Source organism: Macrotis lagotis, chromosome 7, assembly GCF_037893015.1.
Source record: "Macrotis lagotis isolate mMagLag1 chromosome 7, bilby.v1.9.chrom.fasta, whole genome shotgun sequence".
Lineage (NCBI taxonomy): Eukaryota > Metazoa > Chordata > Mammalia > Peramelemorphia > Peramelidae > Macrotis > Macrotis lagotis.
Window position 1 is genome coordinate 95,511,192 of NC_133664.1, and position 16,555 is coordinate 95,527,746.

At 42.0% G+C, this 16,555-nt stretch overlaps 1 protein-coding gene across 1 annotated transcript; it reads right to left on the minus strand.

The window, feature by feature from the left end:
- Positions 1-966: 966 nt before the first annotated feature.
- LOC141492754 (uncharacterized) lies at positions 967-5,042 on the minus strand. Its single transcript, XM_074193410.1, has one exon. It carries the CDS (start codon positions 2,496-2,498, stop codon positions 1,845-1,847), a length of 654 nt encoding a protein of 217 aa, XP_074049511.1. The 5' UTR covers positions 2,499-5,042; the 3' UTR covers positions 967-1,844.
- Between the last annotated feature and the right edge of the window lie 11,513 nt (positions 5,043-16,555).

Below are 16,555 nucleotides of genomic sequence, written 5' to 3' on the forward strand. Positions count from 1 at the left end.
GACCATCCTAGAAGTCCCAACTAGGATTCTGTCCAGATTTCCAGTTACTTCAACATTGCTGCATTCCTCAGAAGCACATCAGGTTCAAAATCAAAGGCATTTCAGGAACTCTTGGCTAATTTCTGTCTGCCTAGAAAAGCCCTTTCAGTACCTCAAGTTTCCAAGGTAACACATCTGGGTAACATTAAAACCAAGATTACATTCAAAAACATTCATAATAATCCCTGATCTCTCCAAATTCCAAGAGTGTTATAAGGTTCCAAGGTGACAAAGCATTTTGAAAAGGAAAAAGCTATTCAAATAGAAAATTTTATTGTGACAGTTACTTTGATTCTGATGAACTGATTGTAAATCGATACAAGTCATATCCACTGGGACAAATACTCCCTTAGGAAAGAGCAAACACCTATATCTAGGAACAAAAAATATTTTTGGTTAAATGAATGAATGAATGAATGAATACCCTGGTCCTATGGCATATATACCTTTTGCATATCCTCACATTAATGTCAGTATTTTCCCTAAATAGTACCACCTTTCCTCCTATATCTCATGTCTATCTAGCCATCTATATGTATACATGTATCTGTGTGTGCCTGTGTGTGTAAACATATACATATTATACATATACATAAAAATAAAAATAAACATAAACATATAGAGAGAATGAGTTTCTCTATATTTTGTAGGCTGAAAGTATGACTGCTCGCTGACCCAACCCCATTGCTATCTATGTGGAAAATGTGATGTTCTCCATTTCTGACCTGGATCCCTCCTAAGGCCCTCACCATTCTGGCAGTAGACTGTTACCTGATAAGCTTTAACTCTAATGTAGCTTAAAATTCTAGAACTCAATTGATCCACCAACCTCAGTCTCTCCTGGTATCAGGGATTACAGGCTTGTGCCATCATCCCCAACACATGAGTAATTCTTAATTCAGTAGTAATTCAGTGGTAAAGAAGGGCTAATTCAGAATAGAACCTTTATTACACCTCCCTGTGGACAGTGGGACCAGGCTGCCTGGGGTTGGGAATGGGGAAGACCCATAATGCCAAAGTTTTATGATTTAATGGTGGGGGGGATATTAGAGATATCTAGAAACAGGCCCAGGGAGGTGAAATTACTTCCACAAGGTCACATAGGGAAGAAGCAGCATAACCAAACTAAATGAAGTGGGGAGGGGAACACAAGGGAAAATGAGCTATCAAAAATGGAGGATTACAATAATTCTTCGTTTGTACAATCTCCATGTAAACTGAAAATTATATTTTATAAAAGTGAGGTGAAATAATTATACTGACTTAAATTTCCATCTTTCAGCCCTCCTCCCCCAACACATTTCCACCCAGGAGTCCTATACCCCTGAACCTCAAATCTCAGATCTCTTTGTTCCCAAGTGGGTTCATCTGTTACTAATAAGATGATAAAGTTGGGAGCAGTAATCCAAAGCAGTTATGCAGGCAAAATGGGATCTTCTAGGGCCTGAGGCACTATCCAAGTAACTTCAAGGGATAGCAGGCACTAGATAGTCCATATACATCTGTAAGATCCAGCCTTCCCATTCTCTTGAACCTCTTACCACCATCATAGACCTACTCTTGTACCTCTACACAGGCTTAGGTGTTGGAGAGCAGAACAAAGCATATGTGAACTCTGTGGACTGAACTGCTGAGTGCGTCTTATTATAAAGGGCATTCTAGGTTAAGGAAGAAATGATGATTACAACATTGAGCCTGGCTTAGGCAAGCACCTTGCCCCTCAGTTCCTCTGCCTGCATCGAACAGGTAAGTCTCAAGACAGCCCACATGGCAAAGCTTCAGCCACAGCAAGGACAGAAGCAGCATCACTGCTCCTCAGAGACTCCAGAACACTGGGGTGGCGTAGGGGACCTCCTGGTATGGGTACGCTGATGGTTAAGAAGGAAGCGGGCCTCTCGGAAGCAGCGCCTGCACTGAGCACACTGGTATGGCTTCTTGCCGCTATGGATGCGCCGATGGGTGAGTAGATTCTGTTTGAGGCTGAATCGTCGTCCACACTCAGGGCATGGGAAGGGACGCTCACCTGTGTGGGTACGTTGGTGAACTGAGAGGTTGTGCTGGATGCTGAAGGCCTTGCCACACTCAGGGCAGACATACAAAGCCCGCCCTGCTCCATTCATTCCAGTGTGGGCCTTATGGTGCCGAACCAGACTGGACTGCTGAGGGAAGGTCTGACCACACAAGAGGCATCGGTAGGGCTGCTCCTCATCTGGGTGGTGGATAATGAGGCCCTGCTCATCACTGGGACTCTCCTCATCTGCCTCAGGAGGCTCTCCTTCAGGGGGGGACAGGTCTGACATGGGGACTTCCAGCAGCACAAGGGTTCCATTCATTAAGTCACCAACCTCTGGGAGACAGACACAGAGAGAAAGGATTACAGGGAAATAGGGCAATACAGCTTCATGATAAAACCTTGCCCAGAGGCAATATGGGATGGGACCACATGGTAGGAAGAACATCGAAAATTAAATCAAAGGACCTGGATTGTACTGATGGCTTGCCTCAATTGGGAAAGTCACATAATGACCCTAAGCTTCAGTTGTCTCATCCGTAAAATGGGGGGGGGGGGTTAAATTGGATTTTCAGCTCTAATTCTTTTAATCATATACCCTCTTGTGCTGGAGAAGAGTGACAGCCTTTCAACAATTTATCTGCAAGGAACCTCCCTTCCTACTTTCCACCCCTTATAATCAGGATGCTAGATCTAAAGGAAGAAGGGAACTCAGAAGTCATCTTGTACAATCCTCTAATTTTACAGATAAGAAACTGAACTCCTGACTTGCCCAAGGTCATACATCTAGTAAGCCTTAGAGAAAGGATTTAAACCTATAGAAGTCCTCTGCCTCCCAGTCAGCCTTCTTTCCACTGGAGTCAGTCCTGATTCCAGTCAAACTAATTTAATCCTAGTAAAGTAAACCTTAGACCTTAGATACACCATTCCCCCAGCTAAAATCAATATTTTCTTTCCAAATCCCACCCATTCTTCCAGGTCCTTCTCTTTCTCTGCTTGGTCTTGCCCAGGAAAATTTCCCTGCTTATTATCTCCTATCGAAGCTACTAACATTTTACATATGAGATCGTAAGTTTTAATTCTAGGAGACACAAGATTGTCTCCAACAGAGGTGTCAAACTCAAGGTCCTCAATACCACCACAGCAGATTAAAATCTAATTTGGAAATGTTTAATAAAAAAGTGCAACATAGAACATGTTAATTTGTGATTTTCTAAACCAATATGGCCCCACAGGGATCCTTTTCTATTTGAGTTTGATATCACTGGTCTAGATTAACCCCATCATTTTACAAATAAGGTTAAGAGAACCAGAGAGAAGGGCATCCAGGAAACAGCAAAGCCAGGTATTTGGATGAAGATTCTGTTTCCAAAAACAGTGTTTTTGCTATTGTAGTTGCTGTTGTTTATATTGTTAATCTGAGCCTGGGCCTCCATTGTCATGAGGAACCCCTGGTGCAAAATTTCTCTCCCTGGTGAAGGATAGCAACTCTTCTATAAGTTCTATTCTTAAATAGTTTTCTTTCAATGCAAAGATCACTCATGATTCTAGAGGAGAGATAATGAAGCATGCTGCCTAACTGCCTGACAAGAGGTGATGAATGTACTCAGGACACAGAATGAGACATATGCTTACATATATGTATATATAATTGGATGTGACAAATGAAGGAATTTGTTTTGCTTGATTGTGCAAATTTATTATACACAGAATTTTTTTTTCTTTTTTAAACTAATAACAGTGGAGGAAGAGCTATAAAGTAAACTTTTGTTGGTTAAAAATATAAAATAAAACTTTACTAAATATACAGCGTGAGAAAAGAAAGTTTCCTGGAGCATAGCAAGGTCAAGTGATTTGCCCAAGGGTATACAGAGAGAGTACAAAAAGTTTGTATGAAGTTGGGCTTAAATACAGGAGCCCAAGCACCTTGCAAAATGCCAGACCCATTCACTATAGGTGCTTCATAAATGACTGTAAATTGATTGCCTCCTCTCTTCAAGGTCAGTCTCCCTCCATTGAAACAATTATTTTACAAATGTTCAGTAACTTCACATTTTAGAGACCACATTATTATCCCTAAGCATGTCAGTGATGATGCCTTCTGTTTTTCTGTATTCTCATTCTACCAGAAGTGAGCATTCTCTGGAATAGTTAATATTGATAGGTGAACCCAAAATAATTCTGGGACTCCTTCACTTATCATTTTCAAGTCCCAAAGAACCTTTCTCTTACAGGGTACATACTCTAGTGTAATATGAAAATTTTTTTCATTTTTCTATTAACTTAAGTTGTGCAGTGGGGGAGCCTGTGGGATTTGGAGTTAAAAAGGTTCAAGTTCTACTCCTGTCCCAGATCCAAACTAATTATATGACACTGGGCAAGTCATTTAACCTCTGTCCGCCTCAGTTTCCTCAACTGTAAAATGGGGATAGCAGTATCACCCATTTCATAGGGTTGTTGCTAAAATTAAATGAATATATGTAAAGTATTAAATAAATGCTAGCTATTATGATTTATTATATTTTTATTTAAAACTCATAATGTTTATAAGTCTTTATGCTACTTTTAGCATTTTCTGTCTTACTCCAAGGCAGAAAGGGGTTATTTATCCCTACTTTCCAGATGAGAGTAAGTCTCAGAAATATTCAATTCATTTAACATTATTAAGTGCCTACTGTGTGATTCAAACACAAAAATAACTTGCTCAAGGTAGAAGAGCCAGTTCTAGGATCAGGGTTTCTGTTCCTGACTTTCCCCTATTCATCCCCTTGCTCTCCAATCTTTCCTGGAATCAGTGGACTACATTTATCGAGCACCTGGAAGCAAGCGGCCAGGCAACGCTGGCCCCTGGAGAGTCACGGATCACACTTGCTCCTTCTCCCAAAATTCCGTGATGGAATCCTAAAAGCCAGACTCCACAAGTTTGAGACCAAAGGATCCCGGGGTTTTTCCTCCCCTCTCACCACGGCACAAGATACTCTTTCCCTCTCCCTCCTGCCAAGGGTCGAGTGAGGTGGGGGGAGACGCGGGGGGGGGGGCACTCGGGACGAGCCGGGGCGGCCTGGCCCAGGCGGGAGCCCCCAGTCGGCCCCCCACGTGTCGCCCCAGCCCGGCCCCGGCAGCCCAGGTAGCCTGGAAGCGTCTCCCGCACAGCCTTCGTCCGGGAAAGCGCCGGCGCGGATCCCAGGCCGCCGCCGCCCCTCCGGCCCAGACTCACAAGCTCGGCAGCGTCCCTGCTCCCGCTGCTGCTGCTCCTCCTCCTCCTCCTCCTCCTCCTCCTCCTCCTCCTCCTCCGGGCTCCGACCCCACGAAGGCTGCGCCGCACGCCGGAAATACGGTAACTTTGGGAGGGCCAGCCGGGCCCCTGCTTCAACGTGAATTTACAGTCAAAATGGTCAACTTGCGGCTGAGCTTGCCTGTTACCTGCCATAGCCCTCCCGCGGCCGCCCTGTTCCAGATACTTGGGGCAGCTCCGGCTCGGAGTTGCGCCCCCCTGGTCCACCCACCGCCCCCCCCCCCTGCAGCCAGCCTCGCCCGGGGTCGCGCCGCTGCCCCTCGTGCCCAGGCCCCACGCACCAGCGCTCCCTTCAGTCGTTCCGGTACCCCACCAGCAGCGACCTCAGGTAAATAAGGTAGTCCCGGTCCCGGTCCTGTCCTCCTCCTCCTCCTCCTCCTCTCCTCCTGCGGCTGCCCCCGCCGCTCCTCCGGCCCCGGAGACCGTCCGCGCGGCGCGCAGCAAATACGGGAGCGCTTCCGCAGTCCGCCCACCAGCCGCCCCCGCCCCCAGCGGCCCGGCGCACTCCGGGTAAATACGGTAAGTGCCGCAGCGCCCCGGGCCGGCCGGGACCCGCGTGACGCCGCCTCGGCCCTCCCCTGCGGGGCCCGCCTGCCGCGGGGCCGGCCCGCACCGGTGGGAGCGGAGCCAGCGGGGCGGGGGGCACCAGGACCCCGAAGCGAGGAGCGAGAGGCAGCGGGGCTGGTGTCCCCAACCGGCCAGGGCCCCGAGTGATGCAGCGCATCTCGTGGAACGGATGGAGACGCCGAGGCCCAGGACGAGCCGCCCAAGGTCACCCAGATATGGAAGGATTTGAAAACAAGTTCTCCGCCTCAGAATCCGACAGATAGTTCCCCAAACTCCCAAGGTCATGCTCTCCTGCTGGGACCGCAAATGATTGTAGAGAAGCCTCAGGAGCCAGTCTACAATCCTTAACCCTAGCAAATGCTTGCGTCAGCCCCCACCCGTGGGTCATTCAAACCTCACCTTGTCCACTCACCCAGTAGGAATTCCCACTTCCTTTTTTTATTTTAGTTTTTTTTTTTTTTGCAAGGCAATGGTGTTAAGTGGCTTGCCCAAGGCCACACAGCTCAGGCACTCCTGACTCCATCCACGGCGCCACCTAGCCACCCCTACCCAGTTCCTTTCTAATCTTGTTTCAAAAAACCCCCTTCCCCCACCCCTGCATACACATCTACACCCAGATTCCTTACCAGCTCAGCCACATCTCAACTCCATTTTATAAAGCCAGGCCCTTGATGCATTCCACTTAGATCAGCTTTCTTCCAAATGCGATATTAGCGGCTATGAGGCAATCAATGAGTCCCTGGGAAAGAACTAGACCTGGGCTTTAGGATTTACTCACCAATGGCACTGGACTTCCTTCTTGGAGTGAATCTGAAGGGCCCGTCTTTCAGTCTCAGGGCTTTCACCTTTCACCAGTCTCTAATCTGATCCCTGGACTGGAGATACAGTGCCCCATAAACCTGAACTTTCCTTTCCTGGGTTCAGCCTAAGAAAAAATAAAGAGATGCCCCTCTAATTTGGTAAAGGTAACTTCATCATCTATAACTCAGCCTTTCAAAGTCATCTTAAAATTTCCTCCCTCACATTCAAGAATCTATTCACCCTGCAAACATCCCAAGTACAGTTCTCATCTCTTCTCTCTACCCTATAAGTTTTTCTGCTCTGATAGGTCAGTTTTTGCTTCCATGCCCTTGCTCCATTGATATTCCCCCTCTCTCATGCATTCTCGAATAATTCCTTTCCTGTTGGCTTCTTTTCAGCTTACTAACACACTACAAGAGAAAATTTTCCTTGACCCCACTACTCTTTCAATTAATGCTTGTGTTTTTTCCTTTGCTGCCAAACTCCTAGAAATGGGTGTTTACATTGTGCAGTACTTTGCAATGTGGTTTATGAATCATCTCTCTAAGTCCGTTAATGACTTTTTCACTTCTAATGAGCTATCCTCCATATACTTTGACAGAGATCCTTGGTCCTCTGCTCTATATACTCTCCCTTGGAAATTTCAATTCTATTATGGTTTCAGTTTCCTATGCAGATGTCCCAAACCTAAATCTCCTGACCCAACTGAACTCTAGATCCACATTTTCAATTGTCTAGAGGATTTCTCTAGATGTTGTTTTAGGTAATTCAAACTCAAAGTGTTTGTAATGGAAGACCAGCCAGTGAGGGACCTGCCCTTAAAGCATCCATATTATCTATGTAGTGATTTCATGAGTATGCTTTGAGAAATGTATGATGGACATGGAAGATGGAAGACAAATGTGTTTTGTCTCACCTCCAACCCACTTCAGAGTATATAAAAATATTTTGTTTCTTTTAACTTACCAAGTTGTGACAAAAAAAAGTCTATTAATTAGCTGCTGAACATTAACTGAGTGTCTCTAAAAAGCTAAGATGGGTACTTCTGTCTTTCCCTGGTGGCTTTAGAGAAATAAGAAATATGGTGAGCCTCCTGGAAAACAAAAATAGTGATAATTCATAGCTTTGAACATCTGTTGTGTTTCTTCTTACCTGATTTTTGGTGAAGGAGTCTGGGAGACAGAAAGGACAAGGTTATAGTCTCGAGAGTTTGCCCATTCTCCCCAGGGACCAAGATCATAGGAAAGAGTTTGGGGTTGTTTTTGTTGTTGTTGTTCTTCAGTTCCTGAAACATTTTCTTGGTATACCCCTTTGTAAAAGTTAATTGATACAATCTAGTTAGTTGATAAGGGAGAGAGGTTAATTGAAGGGGAAACATTAAACGGGGGTTTGTGAGCTTTATTATTAGACAACCCCAAACCCTCAGTGTTCTCTGCTAAGACCCTGAGGGGAGCAGAAGTAGCTATTCTTGGAAACTGAATTTGCCAGTATAAAGGGATTGGGAGAATGAAGCCCAGAGTCTATGCTATATTTCAAAGTCAAATCTATTCTCTTTCTCCCTAATCCTCCTTTTTTACTATACTATTTTAGCAAATAGAGTTTTGAGTGCTATGGACAAGTTCACATACCTTGCCACAGTGTCCTTTCCAAGGAGGTACATATTAACAATGAGGTTGATATTCGTATTACCAGAGCTTGTTCAGTATTTGGGAGGCTCCAAAAGAAAGTATGGGAGAGAAGAGGTATTAGACCGACTACCAAACTGAAGGTCTGCAGAGCTATTGTGTTGACCTCATTGTTATATGCCTGTGAACCCTGGATAGTCTACCAGCACCGTGTCAGGAAACTGATTTGTTTCCATTTGAATTGTCTTAGGAAGATTCTGAAGATCACCTGGCAGAAGATACCAGACACAGGTTCTTTCTCGAGCTAAACTGCCTAGTATTCCAAGATTACTATAGAGAGTGCAACTATGATAGTCTGGACATATTGTTAGAATGGCAAGTGTACACTTGCCAAAAAAACAATTTTATGGAGATCTTACTCAAGGAAAGTGCTCACAATGGGGTCAGAAGAAGACCAAGACACCATGAAAGTCTCATTGAAGAACTTTGGAATTGATTGCACAGCATGGGAGACACTGGCACAGGACCACCCAGCATGGTGTGTCCTCATCAGTGAGAATGCTGCACACTATATGGAAAGCAGAATTGAAGCAGCTCAAAGGAAATGTGACATCCCTAAGTTTAAAGTACCCACCCCAGATCTCCACATGGACTAATTTTGCCCAACCTAAGGCAGAGAATTCTAAGCTCATATTGGTCTGATCAGTCACAGTCGGACACACTGTAATTTGTCTCAAACATAGTGATGTCATTTTGATTTTATTCAATAATGGACAAGAACCAACCAACCAAAACTGTTCCTAATTATGGCAACAGCATTCATCCAACCAGTTTCCCATTTAGTAATCTTAGAATTATCTTTGACTCCCTTCTTCCTTATCTGTCATATCTACTCGATATCCATCAATTGCAACAAGAGACTGCTGTCTTCTTTCAAATACTTTCTTTCCCATTTGCTTTGATGTTATGATACTCTACTTCTACTTCTCTAATAGTTTTTCTTATGTTTCTTTCATTGGAAATTCATCTTTTTTCCAAAATTTAAAAGTAAGAATTCTCCAAGCTTCTATCCTTGACTGCTGTCTTTTCTCTGACTGCCCTCTCATCCACTCCCATGGATTCAGTTATCAATTGAAAATGGATCCCAAATCTTTAACTTCATCTTCAACCTTTCCCCTAATCTCTGGCCCCATATTTTCAACTCCTTATTAGATATCTCTATCTGGATGTCATTTTATTCACTCAGAAACCTGTCCCTTCTCTTAAATTCTCTATATACTGTTGACACAGTACACAAGAACATTGGGTGTGATGCTAGAAGAATTGAGTTCAAATTTTGATTTTTTTCCATGTATGACCTGGATTAACTGAGGCAAGATTCTCTTGTCCTCTGTTTCCTCTGTAAGATAATGGAGTTGGACTCAGCTGAGATGCCTTTCAAGTTTAAATCTGTGAACCAGTCACCTAAGTATAATGCTTCAAAGTCATTCTTTCAATTTCCTCTCTTGCATGCACCCAGTTGCCAAGTCCTTTTGATTCAACCTCAGTAGAATCTTTCATATGAGTATAATATTTCCTGTTTATTCTACAACCATCCCAATTCCAGTTCTCTTCTTTCTGTCCCCTAGGTTCATTTCACACCATGCTGCATTTAGCCTTTCCTTTCTCTTTCTGTTGTCTGTGTTTTCTTTTCCCTTCAGATGAAAGCCCCTTACAGGTGAGGACTGTCTTCCTTGTCTATATTATTTCTCTCAAAGTACAGTATTTGACTCATAATAAGTATGTAATAAATGCTTTATCATTCTGTCATCTAATTTATTCATTTCTTGATTAGTCTTCCTGCTTCCAATCTCTTTTATTTATTTTAATTCTTAAACACCAAAAAATAATTTTTTCATGTGGGACACAAAAAGAATTGTACATAAAACCAAGCTTCTACCCAAGTTTCTCTGAAACTTTTACCTAATTTCTGATAGCAAAATACTGTTCCATTATATTCATATTTTTTTAGGTGTATTCCCCTTAGCTCCTAGTTCTTTGATTCTTCCATTTCCTGCCCCTTAAATCCTTACTTCAGCATCATTGCCTATTTATACATTCTTTCTGCAGTATTTTTCTCTCAACCACTTCTCTCCCCATACCTGAACCTTTCTTGGTTGAATTTGATGTATTTCTCTATGAGACATTTGTGTGTGTGTGTGTGTGTGTGTGTGTGTGTGTGTGTGTGTGTGTGTGTGTATGTTTAGTCTTTTCTGTTTCAGATAAGAATAAAATTCATATGATTCCTGCTAGAACATCATGATTCATATTTGTCCTCATGCACACCAACTATGAGAAATAGTAAGTTCCATTCCATTTCTTCTTTTACATACTAGTGTATTTCTCTACTCTTCCCTTTTCTTTTCCCTCTTTAGATTCTCAGAAAAGTGAGTATTCCTAGAGCCTCTGTTTTTCCTATTTTAACTCTCACTGTTTATCTTTCTTAATTCAATACCTTCTGGAGTCATTGATCTTATGAAGGGAAACTTAGTGCTTCTTCCCTCATTAGAATGTTTTCATATCATCATGAACTCCTTTCAGTTGCTCAAATAAATTTCCCTTTCTAGGCAGATTTCTCTGGATTCTTGTGTTTCAATTTTAAAGTTCTTATATTCAACTCTGTTTTTTTTCCATTACATAAGCCTCAAAGTCTTCCCTTCCATTAAAGGTTTGTTTTTCCCCAAATAGGATAATAGCTTACCAAAGTGAGTTATTCTTGGCTATTATCTTTTTGCCTTTTGGATACTAGATTCTAAAATCTTTTCTGATTCTACCAGGACTTGTGTGAACCTGATTGTGTTTTCTTTCTATTTGAACTGCTTCTTTCTAGATACCTATAGTGTTTTTTTCCTCAGACATAGAGATTCTGGATTTGGCTAAGAAATTCCTGGCACTTTTCCTTTTGATATTGTTTTCAGAGGATGTGATCAGTTGTTTCTACAATATGCTTTCTGAATCTAATATATCTAGACAGTTTTCATTTATAATTTCTTGAAATATAGTCTCCATCCTTTAAAAAATGGTTTTCAAGAAGCTCAAAGATTCTTAAATTATTTCTCCTTTACCTGTATTCCAAGTCAGTCATTTATCATGGCTGTTATCTTATATGTTATGTCTTCTGTTTACAGTCTTTTGATTTGATTTTTTTCCTTCTCTCTGGAACTACCACAATACTATTCTTACAATACTCTTTAAGAACCCAGGGAAGGGCAAGATGGAAGCATGAAGTCGTCAAGGATTCCTGGAAACTTGTTCCCCAAAAAACTCCATCAAATTATGTCTCTAGCCAAAATCTAGAGGGGGCAGAACCCACAGAAAGACTAAGTAATACAATTTCCCAGTCCAAGACAACTTAGAAGATCTCAGGGACAGGTCTGTTCCGTCGGGACTGGGAGCTGGAAAAAGCCACAGCTCAGCTGTAGTGGCAGTGCAGTACAGCTGGGCCGGGCACTTAAGTTCATGCCAGAGAGGGTCATTTAATCATCAGGAACAGCTGGAAGGGGTGGTGAGAGAACTCTGCTGCACTTCAGAGCAGCCCTGTGGTGAGAACCCACCCAGCATGTCCAGAACCCTCAGCCTATAGATGGTAAGGGGGTCAGGGAAGACTGCAGAGATCTCTCTGCTCTCCCTGGGGTAGAACTCTGCTATATGTCCACACTCAGTTTCAGGTTGCAGTCTGGACCCCCACAACACCATCATAGCCAAGTAGGGACCATCCTCACAGCTCCAGGGCAGAAGGGAGGGCCTGAACACCAGCAAAAGGGCAGTTAGAGACTCTCATAAGACCTTGGAGGAATTATGATCCCTGTGGGTCTTCCCAAACCGCCCCCCCCAAAGCCTTGGAGTGCAGTAAATCAGTCATAGGCTGGGGAAATGAGCCATCAACAGAAAAAGAATCTGAAAATTACTTTGGACCCATGGAGGATCAAAATACATACTCAGAAGATGACAAAACTGAAGTTTCTCTATCCAAAGCCTCCATAGAAAATGGGCTCAAAAAGACTTTGAAAAGCAATTAAGGGAGGTAGAGGAAAAATTGGGAGGAGAGATGACAGCAATGCAGAAAAATCATGAAAACCAAGTCAGCAACTTGGTGAAAGAAATAAAAAAAATAATGAAGAAAATAATGATAAAAACCAGTTTAGGAGGAGGCTAGGTGGCACAGTGGATAAAGCACCAGCCCTGGAGTCAGGTGTACCTGGGTTCAAATCCAGTCTCAGACACTTAATAATTACCTAGCTGTGTGGCCTTGGGCAAGCCACTTAACCCCATTTGCCTTGTAAAAACCTAAAAAAATAAATAAATAAAAATAACTCCTTCAGATGCAGAATGGAAATAAAGAAAGCTGATGATTTTGTGAGAACTCAGGAAGAAATAAAATTGTACCAAAAAACCCCCCAAATTAGAAGAAAATGTGAAACATCTCATTGGAAAAACTGACCTTGACAACAGATCCAGAAGAGATAATTTAAAAATTATTGGGCTATCCTGAAGAGATTATGAAAAAGGGTAAAAACATCACTTAGACAAAAATATTCATAACAGCCTGTTTGTGGTGGCAAAGAATTGGAAATTGAGTGAATGTCTATCAGTTGTGGAATGGCTTGATAAACTGTGGTATATGTATTTGATGGAACACTATTCTATTAAAAGCCAGGAGGGATGGGAACTCAGGGAAGTCTAGAAGGATTTGCATGAACTGATGCTGAGTGAGATGAGCAGAACCAGAAGAACACTGTACACCCTAACAGCAACATGGGGGTGATGATCAACCTTAATGGATTTGCTCATTCCATCAGTGCAACAATCAGGCACAATTTTGGGATATCTGTGATGGAGAATACCATCTGAATCCAGAAGAAAAAATGTGGAGTTTTATCAAAGATCTAAGACTATTACCTTTAATTTTAAAAAAAAGTTATCTTATGTAATTTTGCTATTTCTTATACTTTTTTCCTCCTTAAGTATATGATTTCTCTCTCATCACATTCAACTTAGATCAATATATACCATGGAAACAATGTAAAGACTGACAGACTGCTTTCTGGGGGTGGGGGTGGGGGTGGGGGGAGGGAAGTGAGATTAGGGGAAAAAATTGTCAAATTCAAAATAAATTTTAAAAAGAAAATTATTGGGCTACCTGAAAGTTATGACCAGGAAAAGAGACTAGACTTCATTTTTCAAGAAATAATACAGCAAAATTGCCCTGAGATCCTAGAAGCAGAGGATAAAATAGAAATTGAGAGACTCCACCAATCACCTCCTGAAAGAGATCCCAAAAGAAAAACTTCCGGGAATATTATATCCAAACTTCAGATCTCCTAAGTCAAAGAGAAAATACTAAAAGCTGCCAGAAACAAACAATTCAACTATTGTGTCTCTATAGTCAGGATTACACAGGATCTGGCAGCATCTACATTAAGAGCTCATAGGGCTTGGAATATGATATTCCAGAAGGCAAAAGATTTGGTTTACAACCGGGAATCAACTACCCAGTAAAACCGAACAACCTCTTTCAGGGGAAAAGATGGATTTTCAATGAAACAGAAGACTTTCAAATTTTCCTATTGAAACACTCAGAGCTGAACAGAAAGTTTGATCTCCAAATAAAGGATTCAGGTGAACCATGGAGGGGGTGGCTGAGAAGGACTAATTATGAGGAACTTAATGATGTTGAACTGCTTGTATTTCTGCATGGGAAGAAGATACTGATAACTCATAAACTTTCTCATTCATAAGAACAGTTAGAAGGAGCATATATAGACAAGGCACAGGAAGGAGCTGAATGTAATGGTATAATATAGTAAAAAGATGGAGTCAATGGGCGATAAAGGAAAGTACTGGGAGAAAAGTAAAAAGAGAAGAAGAGGCTAAGATGGGGCAGCTGGGTGGTGCAGTGGATAGAGCACCAGCCCTGGAATCAGGAGTACATGAGTTCAAATCCAGCCTCAGACACTTAATAGTTAACTGTGAGGCCTTGGGCAAGCCACTTAACCCCATTGCCTTGCAAAAAATCCTAAAAAACAAAACTATAAAAAAGGGGGGTTAAAATATTTCACATAGGAGTCAAGAAAAAGCTTTTACAATGGAGTAGAAAGGGGAAAGGCAGGGAGGAATGAGTGAGCCTTCATTCTCATCAGAAATGGCTCAGAGAGAAAATAACATACACAATAGGGTGTATAAATCTATCCTACCCTAAAGAAAAATGAGAGGAAAGGGATGGGATAAGGGGGGATGGGAGGAAGGAAGGGGGGAGTAGGTGGTAGAGGAGAGGGAAGATTGTGAGAGAGGGTACTCAGACACAACACAGTATTGGACAGGGACAGGAAGAAAGGAGAGAGTGGAATAGAGAGTGGGAAGGAACAGAGTGGAGGGAAATACAGCTAGTGATAGCAACTGTGGGAAAAATGTTGAAACAACTTCTCTGGTGGTTATGTCAGGGAAGGCAATTCATCCCAGAGACAGAGCCACTGGAATCTGAATACAGACTAAAGTATACTTTTTTCCTCTTTAACAGTTCTTGAGATTTCTCACCTTTTGGGAAGGGGAGGGGGGGTTATGATTACTCTCGTAACAAAATCATTGTAATATAAAATAAAATTTTAAAATGTTAAAAAAAAAACCTCTGGGGAGGATTCAATGGACAAAGAGGCTGTTTGATATGGTTGGTCCTTTTTAATGAAGTTCAAACATGTAACTCACATCTACATTAATATTGTAACATAGGACAGGGTCTGGTGAGTAATGATTTTTTGCCCTTCTCTCTGGAACTCCTAAAATAGCATTCCTACAACACTCTTAAGAAACCTGGGGAGAATGTAATGGACAAGCAGGCTGTTAGAGCTACTTGATCCTTTTTAAAGATTAAGTTCAAAGATGTAGCTCAGGTCTACATTAATATTGTAATAGGAGGCAGGAGGTCAGGATCTGGTGAGTGAACATAGTAGCAGAAGTAATCTAAGGTTAATCCACTTAGTTGATCAGCTGCAACAAAACCCTTTAGCATTCTGCCCCTACTTACAGACTCATTTCTTTGTTAAGTCTGAGTTCAAAAGTCAGTTTAGGTTCAGATATGAATATTCCTAGAAATTCAGATTCTCTGACTTGCAGAGGTTACAGTATCAGGATCATAGATTTGGGATTTGAGTGGGACATCAGTAGTCATTTATTTAAACTTCATTTTAGAGATGAGTAAATATGAAGCTCAAAGTCACAGTCTGGAGTTTGCAATAGGTCTTGACTCTAAAACCAATGTTATTTATGCTGTATCAGCTGACTATAATATATATCCATGAGACAATCAGTCTTCAAGAGACCTCAGTACAAGAGGTCTTCATGTTTCATAAAGACATCATCAAGGGTACCAAATGTGACAATAGGAGTGTCCAAATCTTGTATAAGGTGCTAGTGATCTTCAAGGCCAGAGCCAAGGTCTCATTCTTTAATCTTATTAAGCTAGCTTTGCTGTGAATCATGTTTCTTGTATTCATACTTTTATCACAGCTCCTTCAAAGGTAAGGACCATGTGACCTTAGATACATCTAATATACTAACAATTGACCTAATAAAGCTATCTGTTGTGTCAAATTCTTCATGATCCCATTTATTACTTTCTTGGCAAAGATACTGGAATGGTTTGTCATTTCCTTCTCTAGTTATTTTCCTGAAAAGGAAATTGAGGTAAGTAGAGTTAAGTAACCTTCCAGGGTCACACAGCTAATAAGTGTCTGAAGCTGGATTTGAATGATAGGAAAATTAGTCTTCCTGATAACAGGGTTGGCACTCTTCACTGCACCACCTAGAAGACCTTTAAAGAACATAGAAGAAATTCAGGACTGATCTCATTCTAAAGACAAGATCAACTTGGAATTCTGTGTACTGGATATATTTACATCAGGATCTAGACCCATATAGCATTCACTGGGGAAGCCTTAGTACTTACTGGCTTTAGTCTGGAGGTGCCATCCAATTGTCAGCAATGTCAGCTGAATCTCTGATCAGGAACCCTGTCAGTTGATTTTTTTTTTTTTTTTTTTTTTTAGTTTTTGCAAGGCAATGGGGTTAAGTGGCTTGCCCAAGGCCACATGGCTAGGTAATTATTAAGTATCTGAGGCCGGATTTGAACTCAGGTACTCCTAACTCCAAGGCGCCACCTAGCCCCCCCTCAGCTGATATTTC